General features: G+C 45.4%; 3 protein-coding genes and 1 long non-coding RNA gene across 5 annotated transcripts in view; 2 read left to right on the forward strand and 2 right to left on the reverse strand.

The window, feature by feature from the left end:
- LOC144697423 (uncharacterized) overlaps positions 1-16,500 on the reverse strand; it is a 512,621-nt gene that overhangs the window by 274,866 nt on the left and 221,255 nt on the right. The window lies entirely within an intron of this gene.
- LOC144697923 (uncharacterized) overlaps positions 2,132-16,500 on the forward strand; it is a 66,938-nt gene continuing 52,569 nt past the window's right edge. The window contains 1 exon segment of the mRNA XM_078569886.1: positions 2,132-2,386. The gene's annotated coding sequence lies outside the window, so the exon portion shown is untranslated.
- The window catches only part of LOC144697125 (uncharacterized), a 195,062-nt gene continuing 186,831 nt past the window's right edge, over positions 8,270-16,500 (reverse strand). Inside the window, exons 2-3 of one of the 2 annotated variants that reach the window (XM_078568963.1) lie at positions 13,694-14,055; positions 8,270-12,694 (exon numbers count right to left, since the gene is read on the reverse strand). In XM_078568963.1, coding sequence (XP_078425089.1) covers positions 11,648-12,490 — 843 coding nt within the window. In that variant the 5' untranslated portion in view covers positions 12,491-12,694; positions 13,694-14,055 and the 3' untranslated portion in view covers positions 8,270-11,647. The remainder of the gene's footprint in view (positions 12,695-13,693; positions 14,056-16,500) is intronic. The other variant, XM_078568962.1, reaches the window with a different exon arrangement.
- LOC144697378 (uncharacterized) lies at positions 14,799-16,114 on the forward strand. The gene has a single exon (XR_013580356.1). It is a non-coding gene; the product is annotated as an uncharacterized LOC144697378 (long non-coding RNA).

Below are 16,500 nucleotides of genomic sequence, written 5' to 3' on the forward strand. Positions count from 1 at the left end.
TACCTGCAGACTGAAATCTTGTGATTCATGTACAAGGACACCCAGATTCCTCTGTACTGCAGCATTGTGCAGCCTCTCTCCATTTAAATAATATTCCACTTTTCTATTCTTCCTGCCAAAGTAGACAATCTCACATTTCACACATTATACTCCATCTGCCAATTTTACACCCACTCACTTCACCTATTGCCATACCTTCGTGGACTCTTTGTATCCTCCTCACAATTTGCTTTCCCACCTATCATTGTATCATCAGCAATTTTGGCTACAATACAGTCAGTTCCTTCATCCAAGTCATTAATATGGATTGTAAATAGTTGAAGCCCCAGTATTGATCCCTGCAGGACTTCACTGCTTACATATTGCTAACCTCAAAGTGACCCATTTACCCCGATTCTCTGTTTCCTGTTAGTTTGCCAATCCTCTATCCGTGCTAATATATCACCCCCAACACCATGAGCTCTTATCTTGTGCAGTAACCTTTTATGTGGCCCCTTAGCGAATGCCTTTTGAAAATCCAAATATGTGACATCTACTGGTTCCCTAATGATAGACGTTAGACTGACTGGCCTATAGTTTCCTGCTTTCTGTCTCCCTCCTCCCTTGAATAGTTGTGTACAATTGTAGTTTTCCAATCTGCTGGGACCGTTCCAGAATCTGGGGAATTTTCGAAGCTGACAAACAATGCATCTACTATCTCTGCAGACACTTCCCTTAAGACCTGAGGAAACAGGCCATCAGGTCCTGGAGACCTGTCAGCCGTTAGTCCCATTAGTTTTCCTGAGATTTTTGTTCTAGAGATCGTGATTGTTTTAAGTTTCTTCTTTCCTTTGGTCCCCTGCTTTTTTATTATTCTTGGGATTTTTTTAGTGTCTTCTACTGTGAAGACAGATACAAAATTCTTGTTCAAAGCCTCTGCCATTTCCATCTTTGCCATTATTAATTTTCAAGTGTCACCCTCTAGGGGATCAAGGCTTGCTTTCACTACTCTTTCCCTTGTTATATACTTCTGGAAGCTTTTACTGTCTGTTTCATATTTCTTGCTAGTTTTCAGTCATACTTCAGTTTCTCTCTCTCTTTTTGTTCATGATGCTTTGCTGGTGTCTAAGATTTTTCCAAACCTCTGGCCCACCACTAACCTTTGCAGCATTAAAAATCATCACCCAGGCTGCTAGTCTTAAATATCTGTCAGTGCCTATAATAATGGGCTAAGTGTAACATACAGCAGAGGATGATTTCAACAGGAATATGAGTGGGATATGAGGAAGAACTTTATTTCAGCAGCAGGTGGTCATGTCCTGGAACTCGCTACCTCTGAGGATGGTGGAAATGGAGACAATCAATAATTTCAAAATGAAATTGGTTGATCATTTGATGGAAATAAACTGGCGGGGGAATGGGAGTATAGAGGGGGAATGGGACAGACAGGATTGCTCCAGGGAGTCGGCATGGACACAAGTTACCGAATGGGCTTCCTCTGTGCTGTAATGACTCTGTGACTCGAAATACATAACGTAGCTACGTATATATATATATAAAACAAGACTAGAAATAATAATAAATAAACTTCATTAAAGAACCATAAATAAGATATCTAATATGTACCATATAACAACACCAGACATATCTCTGTCCTATATTAATTTACTGTCCCCTTAAATGTCAGCCATCTCCTGGGGAAACCACCCCTTTAATTGTGAACATTAGGAAAGAGACCATCCTTTTAGCCAGACAAATAAATGTGTCAGGCTGAGGGAGCAAAGGATGTCAATGTCTTTAAGAGAGAGAGAGAGAGAGAGACCTGGGCCAACCTTTCCAAAGTCTGCACCCTCCCTGGATTCACTTCCTTTCCCTTCAGTTCCTGCAAGTCAACAATTTCCCCCCAGAATGAGAAAAGAAATGGAAAGGGGGAGAAAAGAAAGTGTTTTACTCACAGATGTTGGACACAGGAGGAAGTTTTAGTCTGTGTGAAGCTCAATCGTCATTCACACAAAGCCCGCGCTCTGATTGGCTGGAGGACCAGAGTCCTTCCGGTTCTCCAACTCTTTCTATTGGTCAGCTTCTCAGCATGCAGGGAAGGGGCGGGCTCTCCCCCGCACATGCGCAGCTTCCCCTCTCCCGGGTTCTCCGAGCGGCTTCTCGCTCTGGCCGGAGCCGTCAGCCGGTTGCCTGGAAACCTTGGCTCGAGGAGGTGGAGGGGGAACAATGGGTGGGGGCGGGGCTCCCGTGTCCGCGCGCCTGGCCTGCAGACTGGAACCCGAGGACGTCACCGCGGAGCAGTGTGATTCCTATTGGCTGATTCATGCACGGATTCCATTGTTGACGTCACAATGCGGAAGTTGGACAATGAGCTTCAGACTAAAACTTCCTCCTCTGGGCAACATCTGTGAGGAAATTAATGTTTCCCCCTTTCCATTTCTTTTCTCATTCTGGGGGGAAATTGTTGACTTGCAGGAACTGAAGGGAAAGGAAGTGAATCCAGGGAGGGTGCAGACTCTGGAAAGGTTGGCCCAGGTCTCTCTCTCTCTCTCTCTTAAAGACATTGACATCCTTTGCTCCCTCAGCTTGACAGATTTATTTGTCTGACTAAAAGGATGATCCCTTTCCTAATGTTCACAATAAAAGGGGTGGTTTCCCCAGGAGATGACTGACATTTAAGGGGACAATAAATTAATGTAGAACAGAGATTTGTTTAGTGTATATTAGTAATGGTTCTTTAGTAACAGAGATAGAGTCATTACAGCACAGAAGGAGCCCATATGGTAACTCGAGTCCATGTTGACTCTCTGCAGAGCAATCCAGTCAGTCCCATTCCCCCTTTGTATCCCCATTCTCCTGCAATTCTATCTTGTTCAAGTGCCCATTCAATTTCATTTTAAAATCATGAATTGATTCCACTTCTATCACCCCTGTATTCAGCAAGCTCCAGATCATGAACAATCACTGCCTAAAAAAAATTTATCTTCAGATTTTCCCTGTCTCTCTGATCAGGAAATATACTTATATGAAGATTTTCACATCTTGGATAGGAAGTAATGAGTTGCATCTGCGAATCAGCATGAATCAGCCCCTTCAGGAGAATTGGGAGGGTGTATATTAGGGACAGCAGAGTGAGAATGGAGGCAGACTGCGTGGGATGGGGATTTGCAACTTTTGGGGAATGAGAGAGAAAAGAATGTTCCACAGAAACTAGAATTGCCTGTTCTGAATTTCTATCCTGTACTGATGACTTTTGTAAATTCCTTTTACAGGATGTTAGAAGGGGAGGATTTACAGACAGAAATCTCAAACCAAACATCACATCAAGATCTGACAGAGTCACTCAATTCCTCAAGACCTGAATATCATCAGCCTTTGACTCTGGGAGAAATGTTTTTCTGTTCTTTCTGCTTCATAAAATTTCAAACATCAGTGTGACTGAAAAACACCGAGACACACACACCCGAGTGAGAGTGTTCCAGTGCACTGACTGTGAAAAGAGCTTTAACCAGTTATATAGACTGAGAAAACATCACCATTCACAGCGGGGAGAAACCGTACACGTGTTCTCTGCGTGAACGAAGCTTCAACTAATCATCGACCCTGGAGAGACACAAGGACACCCGCACCATGGAGAAACCATGGAAATGTGGGGACTGTGGGAAGGGATTCAAATCCCCATCTGCACTGGACACCCATCGACGCATTCACACCGGGGAGAGGCCATTCATCTGCTCTGTGTGTGGGAAGGGATTCACTAAGTCATCGAACCTGCTGACACACAAGCGAGTTCACACCGGGGAGAGGCCGTTCATCTGCTCCGTGTGTGGGAAGAGATTCACTGAGTCATCCAGCCTGCGGAGACACCAGAAACTTTTCAACTAAATACAGATTTTGGATTTTGCTGTTATTGCTGCTGTTAATCTCATCCAGGACTGAACCACGTTCATTCTGACACTTGGTGAAGTGGGAGGGTCGGAGGGTTTCTTTCTGCTAGACTGGCCGGTCTCATGATTTTGCTTCCAGTGGCTGATGCTCTTTGAGACTTGTTGCGAATATCTAGTTTCATATTTCATATGAATTACAGAATGAAAGGGTGTTTGGAATGGAAAAGATATTTAGTTTGAAACTGTTTGGAACTCCCCAGAGCATGCCGGGTTGCCATGAAGATGGGCTGTGCTAGTTGGAAGGTTCTTTTGTTTAATTTATCCGGGTGTTTCTCACAGAAGGAAACTACAAAGGTACCAGTCTAAGCTGCCTGTGGTAGATTGGAAAACTACATTAAAAGTTATGATGCTAGACAGACAATTTAAGGAATGCAGAGGTAGTGGTTCAGCGGTATTGTCACTCGACCAGTAATCCAGAGACACAGGGTAATGCTCTGGGGTCGTGGGTTCGAATCTCACCATGGCAGATGGTGCAGTCCCTTCTAACTGTGAACTATAACTTGTATCTAAACAGGGTGTCCTGGAACACCTGGTGCTCTGACCCCTTCCTGACCTTAACAACAGTTTTTTTTCCTTAAAACTACATTACAGTATCTGGAACTTAAAGAGACAGGCACTTGAAGACTTTTCATCACTAAGCTGACATACAGTACAATTTGATAATGTAAGCCTTATTAATTACACAAATGTGTCATTGAAGTGAAATCTAACAGCCAACACTGATAAAGTATTGATAATGTTCATTTTGACACTTGGTGAATTGGGAGGGTCAGAGGGTTTCTTTCTGCTGGACTGACTGGTCTCGTGACTTTGCTTCCAGTGGCTGATGTTCTTTGAGCCTGGGAGTGCACATTTCCACTAAACATAAGAACATAAGAACTAAGAGCAGGAGGAGGCAATTCAGCCTCTCGAGCCTGCCCCGCCATTCATTATGATCATCGCTGATCTCATTTCAGCCTCAGCTCCAAGTTCCCGCCCTCTCCCCATAACCTTTCAACCCATTACTAATTAAAAATCTGTCTGTCTCCTCCTTCAATTTATTCAGCGTCCCGGCATCCACTGCACTCTGAGGTAGTGAATTCCACAGATTCACGACCCTTTGAGAAAAATAATTCCTTCTCATCCCTGATTTAAATCTACTGCCCCTTAGCTTAAAACTATGGCCTTTCATTCTAGAATGCCCCAGAAGGGGAAACATCCGCTCCACGTCTACTTTGTCTATCCCCTTTAGCATCTTATATACCTCAATTAGATCTCCTCTCATCCTTCTAAACTCTCACGAGTACAGGCCTAAACTGCTCAATCTCTCCTCATAAGACAAGCCCCACATCTCTGAAATCAATTTAGTGAACCTCCTCTGAACCACCTCCAGTGCAACTGCATCCTTCCTCAAGTAAGGGGACCAAAACTGTGCACAGTACTCCAGGTAAGGTCTCACCAATGCCTTGCACAATTGAAACAGTTCCCTATTTTTATACTTTATTTCTTTAAAATGCCAAAATTCCATTTGCCTTCTTTATTACCTGCTGTACCTGCACACTAACTTTCAGCGATTCATGCATGAGGACTCCCAGATCCCTCTGCACTGAAGCATTCTGAAGTTTCTCTCCATTTAAATAATAAGTCGCCTTTTTATTCTTCCAACCAAAATAGATAACCTCACATTTATCCACATTAAACTCCATCTGCCACATTTTGGCCCATTCACCTAACCTGTCCATATCCATTTGTAAATTTCTTATTTCTTCATTGCTACTTACTTTCCCACCTATTTTGGTGTCATCTGCAAATTTAGCTATTGTACCTTCTGTCCCTGAATCCAAGTCATTAATATAGATTGTAAATAGTTGGGGCCCAAGGACCGAACCCTGTGGCACCCCACTAGTTACAGCTTGCCATCCAGAAAAAGACCCATTTATCCTGACTCTCTGCTTTCTGTTGGTTAGCCAATCCTCTAGCCAAGCTAATATATTACCCCCAACTCCGTGTGATCTTATCTTGTTTATTAATCTTTTGTGCGTCGCCTTATCGAAGGCCTTCTGGAAGTCCAGGTATACCACATCTACAGGATACCCATTATCCACTTTGCTTGTCACATCTTCAAAGACACTCTAGCAAATTAGTCAAACACGATTTAGTCTTCATAAAACCTCTGATGGATTGCATTTTGACTTTGCAAATGCCCCATTACTACTTCCTTAATAATGGATTCCAACAATCTCCCAACGACAGATGTTAAACTAACTGGTCTATAGTTTTGCAAAAGCTGATGAAGTACATGTGTTTTATCCTGGATAGTAAATAGTGTTTTCCCTACCACTACAGGTAGATCTAAAATAAATACATTTGTCTCTGTTCCATTGAGTCTACAGCACAGGGCCAGGCCAGTCGGCTCAATTGGTCTCTGTAAGTATTTATGCTCCACATGAGCCTCCACCCACCCCTCTTCATCTCCCCCATCAGCATATCCTTCTACTCCTTTCTCCCTCATGTATGTATCGAGCTTCCACTTAAATGTATTCATGCTATTCACCTCAACCACTTGCTGTGGTAGCGAGTTCCACATTCTCACCACTCGCTGGGTAAAGAGGTTTCTCATGAAATCCCTATTGGATTATTGAAACCCTTCATCATCTTAAAGACTTCCATCAGGTCACCCTTCAGTCTTCTCTTTTCTAGAGAAAAGCAGCCCCAGCCTTTCCTGAGGATTAAATGCTCTCAGTTCTGGGATTATTCTTGTGAATCTTTGTTGCCCCTTCTCTCGTGCCTCTATTTCCTTTTTCTAAATGGAGATCACATATGTTGACAGTGCTCCCAGTGTAGTCTAACCATGGTTCGAAACAAGTTGAACATAACCTCCCTGCTTTCAATTCTATCCCTCGAGAATGTAACCCTATATCTGGGCCCCACACTTTAGGAAAGACGTGAAGTTCTTAGAGAAGGTGCAGAGGAGATTGACGAGAATGGCCCCAGGGATGAGGGACTTCAGTTAGTTGGAGAGACTGGAGCAGCTGAAATTGTTCTTCTTAGATCACAGAGTCATTCGAGTAGAGATGGAGTCCATTCAGCCCATCGTGTCAATGCCGGCTCACTGCAGAGCAAACCAGTCAGTCCCATTGCCTCGTTCTATCCCTGTCGCTCTGAAAATTTATTTCCCACAACTGCCCATCCAGTTTCCTTTTGAAACCGTCACTGTCTCTGCTTCCACCCACCTCACAGACAGCGAGTTCCAGGTCATTACCACTCACTGTGTAAAGACATTCCTCCTCAAATCCCCCCATATTGTTTCATTTTCATTCTTTCATGGGGTGTGGGTGAGCTGCCTTCTTGAACCACTACAGTCCACGTGGTGTAGGTACATCCACAGTGCGGTTAGGGAGGGAGTTCCAGGATTTTGACCCAGTGACAGTGAAGGAACAGTGATGTAGATATATCTCCTGTACAAGACCTTAAATCTGTGTCCCCCTCGTCCTTGTACCATCAGTGAATGGGAACAGCTTTTCTTTGTCCACCTTATCTAAACCTGTCAGAATCTTGTACACCTCTATCAAATCTCCCCTCAACCTCCTTTACTCCAAGGAGAACAACCCCAGCTTCTCCAACCTAACCTTGTGGCTAAAATCCCTCATCCCGGGAACCATTCTGGTAAATCTCCTCTCCACCCTCTCAGGGACCCTCATATCCTTCCTAAAGTGTGGTGACCAGAACTGGACTCAATACTCTAGTTGTGGCCTAACCAGAGCTTTATAAAGGTTCAGCAAAACTTCCCTGCTTTTGTTCTCAATCCCACTATTTCTGAAGCCCAAGATCCCATGTGCTTTGCTAATTCCTCTCTCACTCTGTCCTGCCAGCTTCAATGATCTCTGCACATGAACCCCCAGGTCCCTCTATCCCTGCTCACTCTTTAGAACTGGGCCATTAAGTCTATATTTCCTCTCCCTACCCCCTCTGCCAAATTACATCACCTCACACTTCTCTGTATTAAATTCCATCTGCCACTTCAGAGAATGTTGAGGGGAGATTTAAGTGTTAAACTAAACATTCAGAGAAGAGGAGGCACTGCTTTCTTTAATATGTCACCCACAATTGAAGATGATCCCCTCCCTTTAAATGCACAAGACTCATAGAGCACAGGAGGAGGCCATTCGGCCCATCATGCTCCTGCTGGCTCTTTGAAAGAGCTGTCCAATTAATCCCATCACCCTGCAATTTTCTTTTCCTTTCAAGAATCTGTCCCATTCCCTTCTGAAAGATACAGTTGAATTTGCTTTCAGCGCGTTTTCAGGCAGTGAATTCCAAATCACAACAACTCACTGTGATTTTTAAAACAAAAAATTCCTCATCTTGGATGTGGTGTGTTTGGATTTTCAAAAAGCGTTCAGAAAGGTGTCAAACAGGAGGTTAATACACAAAATGAGCTCTCAATCTCTGTGAATGATTTCGATGAGGGACTGAGTGTAATGTCTCCAAGTTTGCTGACAATTAAACAAGGACTTGCATTTCTATAGCGCCTTTCACGACCACAGGACATCCCAAAGCGCTTTACAGCCAATGAAGTACTGTTGAGGTGTAGTCACTGTTGTAATGTAGGAAACATAGCAGCCAATTTACACACAGCAAGATCCCACAAACAGCAATGTGATCATGACCAGATGACCTGTTTTTAGTGATGTTGATTAAGGGATGGATATTGACCAGGACAACGGGGATAACTCCCTTGCTCTACTTTGAAAGAGTGTCCATGGGATCTTTCACATCCACCTGAGAGGGCAGACAGGGCTGGCAGTTTAACATCTCATTCGAAAGAAGGTTGCACTGACAGTGCAGCACTCCCTCAGTGCTGGCACTGGGAATGTTGGCTTTGATTTTTGTTGTCAGGTCCCAGGAGTGGGACTTGATCCCACAGCCTCCTGACCCAGAGGTGAGAATGTTACCCACTGAGCCACGGCTGACACTATAGACAATACAAAGTTAGAAACGGAAAGTTACCCTTTGCCTCCAGTGTCTAAATCTAATAAAATCCCCAGTATAAATAACAAGTGTTTGAGTGACAAATGTTGAAGTGTTGGTTCAGAGCCACAAGTTTCCACTTCCCATTTGAGCCTCCAGCACCTTTCTGTCTCTCTATTGCTCGTGACTGTGACAGCCAGGCGACGGAGCTGAGGGCTGAGTTTAGCTGAGAATAACGGGGCCTGCGCCCCAGTTGGGAAACTGCCATGGGCGTCGCACTGATAGAGAGACAGGAAGGTGCTGGAGGACTGACTGGGAAATGGGCCTCCAACCAATCAGAGCACAGGAGGGGGTGAACGTGGCTGATGGTGACCTGACCCCGGGGTTCAGTGCCCCTGTGTCCAAAGCGGGGAGTCATGGGAACAGGTTACAGAGGAGCCGAAGAGAAACCATTTGGGTCCAGAACATTGTACACATCCTTTTACTCTGGTTGTCTTTGATTCTCAAGTAATTTCCTGTTTATTAATCACATTCTGTTTCATTAATAAACTTTTATCAATAAAAACATATGTTTTTTGGACTTTTCATGATTAGATTTCTGCACTTGAGGGAAGTGGGTGAGAGAGGTTGGCAGGTTCTTTAACAGAAAGTGAGTCCCTCTAAGGTAATTGGCAAAGGAGCCAGAGGGGGAGATGAGATTTTATTTTTGACACAGCGATGTTAGGAAATGGAGTTCAGGGAGTCAATTAACCCTTTATCCCCTTTTCCAAACTCTGAAATGATTCACAGTGATAACCCTTATTGGTGAGAGTGGTTAGATTTTATTCAGTATAAATAAGACCTGACACATCTCATGTCTGAGCAGTAGTATCAAAGTGCAGCAGCATTACCATTACACTCTGGGTAGAAGCACCATCTCCACGTAAATGCTCCCTGCTCTGCCCCAGATGCCATGGCACCAGTCAATGCAATATGTAAAACCTCTACAAATCTCTGTGCTCGGGGAATCCCTTCTGATACTTTTTTACATCACAAAGGCTATGGAGACTGATTTAACCCAATAATTGCTGAGCTAACATTTGAACGGACCAATTACAAAACCTGTCATTGAACCATTTGTACCTGCCCAAGCCATGCCAAACTCTCAAACAATTGGCTTCCCACGCTCTGTCCCCGGTACAGGGAGTCAGCATTCCCATGCCAAGCAGTGAAAACATGGTGGCCTTGACACCCAGGTGTCATCTAGGATTCAAGGCACTCTTGCTTTCTCTGTCCTCTGGGAGCTGTTCATCTCCCTGTTCCCACATAGCAAGTTGTCTGTTCTCAGCTCTGCCAGATTTCTGCTAAAGTTTGGCCCCTTTTACACCTTTCGGATCAATAAAACATTTGGTCAATGAAGACCCAAACCACAATTTCCCATCCTGTCACCTGTCAACCATCCTCACCCAGAGAGTAATCACAACAGGAATAAAAACAGGAGAAGTGTAACAATCAAATTAAAAATAAGTGCACAGCCAGCCATAGTTTTTAATTCAGTGTTCACTAATTAGCAAGAAAACCCGAAGTAGGGGGTCCCCCAGGATTCTTACAGTCCACACCTTGAGGGGGAGGAGAACTCTCTCTCCGACCCCTCACTCAATTTCACTCCGTTATTTTCCAGTTCTGTTCTGGCCCCGCCTGGGGTAACATCTACTCGATCTTGTCTTCTCCTGAAGGAGCACCGTGAATTCTAGGTTACTCGTACATAAGGACATATGCTTCAAGCAACAGATCAAGCCTGGATGTAAAAGATTCTCCAGCTCTCTCCTTACCCCTGACCAACGTGTGGACAGTTCTCCCTCAGGATTATTTCTCCCAAGTGCTTAATTGTCCCAATCCATTTTTTTTTTTTATTGATTCAGTTCAATATTTATTGCCCATCCCTATTGCAATTGAGAAGGTGGTAGTGAGCTGCCTTCTTGAACCGCTGCAGTACATGTGGTGTAGATGCACCCGCAGTGCTGTTAGGGAGGGAGTTCCAGGATTTTGACCCAGCGACAGTGAAGGAACGGTGACATATTTCCAAGTCAGGATAGTGAGTGGCTTGGAGGGGAACTTCCAGGTGGTGGTGTTCTCATGCGTCTGCTGCCTTTGTCCATCTAGATGTAATGGTCGTGGGTTTGGAAGGTGCTGTCTGAGGAGCCTTGGTGAGTTCCTACAGTGCATGTTGTAGATGGTACAACCTGCTGCCATTGTTCGTTGGTGGTGGAGGGAGTGAATGTTTGTGGATGTGGTGCCAATCAAGTGGGCTGCTTTGTCCTGGATGGTGTCAAGCTTCTTAAGTGTTGTTGGAGCTGCACTCATCCAGGCAAGTGGAGTTTATTGCATCACACTGCTGACTTGTGCCGGGTAGATGGTGGACAGGCTTTGGGGGAGTCAGGAGGTAATTTACTCGCTGCAGGACTCCCAGCCTCTGACCTGATCTTGGAGCCACAATGTTCATATGGCTAGTCCAGTTCAGTTTCTGGTCAATGGTAACCCCCAGGATGTTGATAGTGGGAGATTCAGCGATGGTAATGTCATTGAATGTCAAGAGGCGATGGTTAGATTCTCTCTTGTTGGAGATGGTCATTGCCTGGCACTTGTCAGCTCTGGCCTGGATATTGTCCAGGCCCTGCTGCATTTGGACGCGGACTGCTTCAGTATCTGAGGAGTCACCGAATGGCGCTGAACATTGTGTGGTCCTGGATGAGATTAACAGCAGCAATAACAGCAAAATCCAAAATCTGTAATCACTTGTGAACTTTCTGGTGTCTCCGCAGGCTGGAGGACTGAGTGAATCCCTTCCCACACTCGGAGCAGATGAACGGTCTCTCCCCGGTGTGAACTTGGTGGTGTATCAGCAGGTGGGATGACTGAGTGAATCCTTTCCCACACTCTGAACAGGTGAACGGCCTCTCTCCATTGTGAACTCGCTGGTGTATTTGTAGGGTGAATGACACACGGAATCCCTTCCCGCACACCGTGCAGATGAACGGCCTCTCTCCAGTGTGAACTCGTTGGTGTGCCAGCAGGTGAGATAACTGAGTGAATCCCTTCCCACACACAGAGCAGGTGAGCAACCGCTCCGTGGTGTGAAATCGCTGGTGTTTCAGCAAGCTGGATGAATCACAGAATCCCTTCCCACACACAGAGCAGGTGAATGGCCTCTCCCCAGTGTGAACCCGCTGGTGTGCCCGCAGGCTGCATAACCGACTGAGTCCCTTCCCACACTCAGAGCAGGTGAACGGCCTCTCCCCGGTGTGAAGTCGCTTGTGTCTCAGCAGGTGGGCTGACTGAGTGAATCCCTTACCACACGCAGAGCAGGTGAATGGCCTCTCCCCAGAATGAACCCGCTGGTGTGTCTGCAAATCCCATGAGTGAGTGAATCCCTTCCCACATTCAGAGCAGGTGAATGGCCTCTCCCCAGTGTGAACTTGCTGGTGTCTCAGCAGGTGGGATGACAGAGCGAATCCCTTCCCACACTCAGAGCAGGTAAATGGCTTCTCTCCAGTGTGTGTGTATCGATGAATCTTCAGCTCAGATGGAAAGCGGAATCCCTTCCCACAGTCCCCACATTTCCACCGTTTCTCCATGGTGTGGGTGTCCTTGTGTCTCTCCAGGTTCGACGATCAGTCACACTAATGCTTAAAATCTTCTGCAGCAGATAGAACTCACAAACCTTTCTCCCATGTTTAAAGCTGATGATATTCAGGTCCGAAGAATTGAGTGATTTTGTCAGATCATGAGACGATGTTTGGTTTGAGATTTCTGTCTGTAAATCCTCCTCTTCTAATATCCTGTAAAAGGAATTTACAAAAGTCATCACTGTCAACACAGGATAGAAACTCAGAACAGACAATTCTAGTTTCTATGGAACATTCTTTCCTCTCTTGTTCCCCAAAATCTGTAAATCTCCGTCCCACACATTGTCCCTCCATTCTCACTCTGATGTACCTAATATATGCCCTTCTAATTCTCCTGAAGGTACCATTTCATGCTGGTTGACAGGTCTATGCTCACCACTTCCTGTCCAGGAAACCTGAAAATCTTCATGCTGACAGCCACATTAATGTTTATATATAGTTATAAATTACCGGTCTAAATATGTGTGTAATCTACAGTCCGGTATTACTTGATTCAAAATACAAGGAGGATGTGAGAAAGAACTTTATTTAGGCAGTGTCATGAATTCGATTCGCTGCACATGAAGATGGTGCAAGCAAAAATTATCAGTGCTTTCAAAATGAAATGGGATGGGAACTTGAAGGAAATAAACTTGCAGGAGAAGGGGGTATATGGGGGGAATGGGACCGACTGGATTGTTCTACAGAGAGTCGGCATGGACTCGAGTTGCCGAATGGGCTCCTTCTGTGCTGTAATGACTCTGTGACTGGAAATAAATAGCACGCTACAGTATTGTATTGTAATATAAAATATACTTTATTACAGAACCATAAATAATATATCTAATATGATATAACAACACTAGACATATCTCTGTCCTATATTAATTTACTGTCCCCTTAAATGTCAGCCATCTCCTGGGGAAACCACCCATTTAATTGTGAACATTAGGAAAGAGACCATCCTTTTAGCCAGACAAATAAATATGTCAAGCTGAGGGTGCAAAGGATGTCAATGTCTTTAAGAGAGAGAGAGAGACCTGGGCCAACCTTTCCAGAGTCTGCACCCTCCCTGGATTCACTTCCTTTCCCTTCAGTTCCTGCAAGTCAACAATTTACCCCCAGAATGAGAAAAGAAATGGAAAGGGGGAGAAAAGAAAGTGTTTTACTCACAGATGTTGGACACAGGAGGAAGTTTTAGTCTGTGTGAAGCTCAATCTTCATTCAAAGAGAGAGGAGGAGCAGCAGCAGCTTTGCTGGGCAGTGATGAGCAGGTGAACAAGCTCATTGTCCAACTTCCGCATTCCGACAATGGGAGAAGCGCTGATTGGCTGGAGGACATAAGTCCTTCCGGTCGTCCAGCCTTTCCCGTTGGTCAATCCACCGCACTAAGACAATGAGGAAGCGGAACCAGAGCCCACGTGGGAGAGACTTTGACCAGCAGCCGCGCTGAGCTGTTGTCCAATCCGCAGTATTTTCTCTCTGTAACCAGTGCTATTGCTCCCAATGGGACACTGGGTGCTGGGAACGCCCCTCTCAGTCATTGTGACGTCCACAATGGAACCCTGCCTGAATCAGCCAATAGGAATCACTCTGCTCCGCGGTGATGTCCTCGGGTTCCAGTCTGCAGGCCAGGCGCGCGGACACAGGAGCACCGCCCCTGCGTATTGTGCCCCCTCCCCCCTCCTCGAGCCAAGGTTTCCAGGCTGCCGGAATGTGGAAACTCTTTCGAGTTATCAACAGTCACAGATTGCAACTCTTTCAAGTACAATCACAGTTCTTGGTTTTCCGGGAGTGGGACATGAACCCACAACCCTCTGATTCAAAGGCGAGGGTGCTATGAACTGAGCCACAGCTGACACCTCCCGGAATGTGGAAGGTGAAATGTTTCTGTGTTCTGTCTGATTCAAAAGGTTCCAAACATCAGGGGGACTGGAAAAGGCCCGAGACCCACACACCCGAGCGAGAGTGTTTCCAGTGCACTGAGTGTGGAAAGAGCTTCAACCAGTTACACAACCTGAAAATACATCACGATTCACAGTGGGGAGAGACTTTATACATAGAGATAAAAACAAAAAACTACTGCGGATGCTGGAAATCCAAAACAAAAACAGAATTACCTGGAAAAACTCAGCAGGTCTGGCAGCATCGGCGGCGAAGAAAAAAGTTGATGTTTTGAGTCCTCATGACCCTTCTGTTCTGCTGATGGGTCATGAGGACTCGAAACGTCAACTCTTTTCTTCTCCGCCGATGCTGCCAGACCTGCTGAGACTTTATACATGTTCCGTGTGAGGACAAGGCTTCAACTGATCGTCAGACCTGGAGAGACACAAGGACACATGCACCAAGGGGAGACCGTTGAAATGTGGGGACTGTGGGAAGGGATTCAAAACCCCATCGAAGCTGGAAATTCATCGGCGCATTCGCACCGGGGAGAGGCCGTTCATCTGCTCCATTTGTGGGAAGGGATTCACCCAGTCATCCAACCTGCTGACATGCCAGCGAGTTCACACCGCAGAGAGACCGTTCACCTGCTCTGAGTGTATGAAGGGATTCACTCAGTTATCCCACCTGCAGACACACCAGCGAGTTCACACCGGGGAGAGGCCGTTCACCTGCTCTGAGTGTGGGAAGGGATTCATTAATTCATCAAACCTGCAGACACACCAGCGAGTTCACACTGGGGAAAGGCCATTCACTTGTTCTATATGTGGAAATGGATTCAGTAATTCATCCCACTTGCGGAGACACCAGCGAGTTCACACCGGGAAGTGACCATTCACGTGCTCTGAGTGTGGGAATGCATTCAATGATTCATCCACCCTGTTAGCACACCAGCGAGTTCACAAGTGATTCCAGGGGTTGGATTCTGCTGTTACAGCTGCTGTTAACCACATCCAGGACTGAACCATGTTCATTCTTACACTTGGTGAAGTGGAAGGGTTGGGGGGTTTCTTTCTGCTGGACTGGCTGTTGAGAAAGGGGGAGGGTCCAGTGGAACAAAATACAAAATCAGGGATTGATTAGAGGGCGGGCGAGATTAAATAACAAAAATGTAAAGGAACAAAAGGCAAAGGGAGGGGTAATGGTTGTAGTAAAGAAACAAAGCATTGGTCCAGAGTAAGTGTTAATGGCAGAATAAAGGACAGCTCTGTCTGAAAGTAAAAATAATGAAAACAAGATGCAGACTGGCACTTGGCAAAAAAAAAGGAATCAAAATGGAGGACAGAGTTGACAGTTTGAGGTTGTTGAACTCAATGTTGAGTCCATAAGGCTGTAAAGTGCCTCATTGGAGGATGAGGTGCTGTTCATCCAGCTTGTGTTGGGCTTCTCGGGAACATTGCAGCAGGCCAAGGACAGAAATATGAGCATGAGAGCAAGGTGGTGAATTATAATGGCGAGGAACTGGAAGGTCAGGGTCATGCTTGTGGACTGAGCGGAGGTGTTCCACAAAGAGGGCAGCGAACTGGGGACAGATGAATTAAAGAGAAACCATTTGTGTCCAGAACATTGTGCACATCCTTTTACTCTGGTTGTCTTTGACGTTTTTTAATCATGTTCTGTTTCATTAATAAACATTCAACAGTAAAAATATTTAATTTTTCTGGACTTTTCATGATTAGATTTCTGCACTTCAGGGAAAGTGGGTGAGAGGGGTTGGCAGGCCCTTTAACAGAAAGTGAGTCCCTCCCAGGTAATTGGCAAAGGAGCCAGAGGGGGAGAGGAGATTTTATTTTTTGACACAGTGACTTGTTCTGATCTGCCTGAAAGCAGATTCAATAGTATCTTTCCAAAGCATGAATATTTGAAAGGGAAGAATTTGCAAGCAGAGCAGTTCGATGGATCAACAAGTCCTTTCAAAGAGAAGGCAGGGGTCTGATGGGCCGAATGGACTCCTTCTGCAGCCTGTGAATCTGAGCCTCTTGCTTTTGTGCAGGTTAAAAGGGACAGATTTCATTTCAGCCTCTTCCCTGTATCTG

The sequence above is a fragment of the Cetorhinus maximus genome, chromosome 23 (genome assembly GCF_964194155.1).
Source record: "Cetorhinus maximus chromosome 23, sCetMax3.hap1.1, whole genome shotgun sequence".
NCBI lineage: Eukaryota > Metazoa > Chordata > Chondrichthyes > Lamniformes > Cetorhinidae > Cetorhinus > Cetorhinus maximus.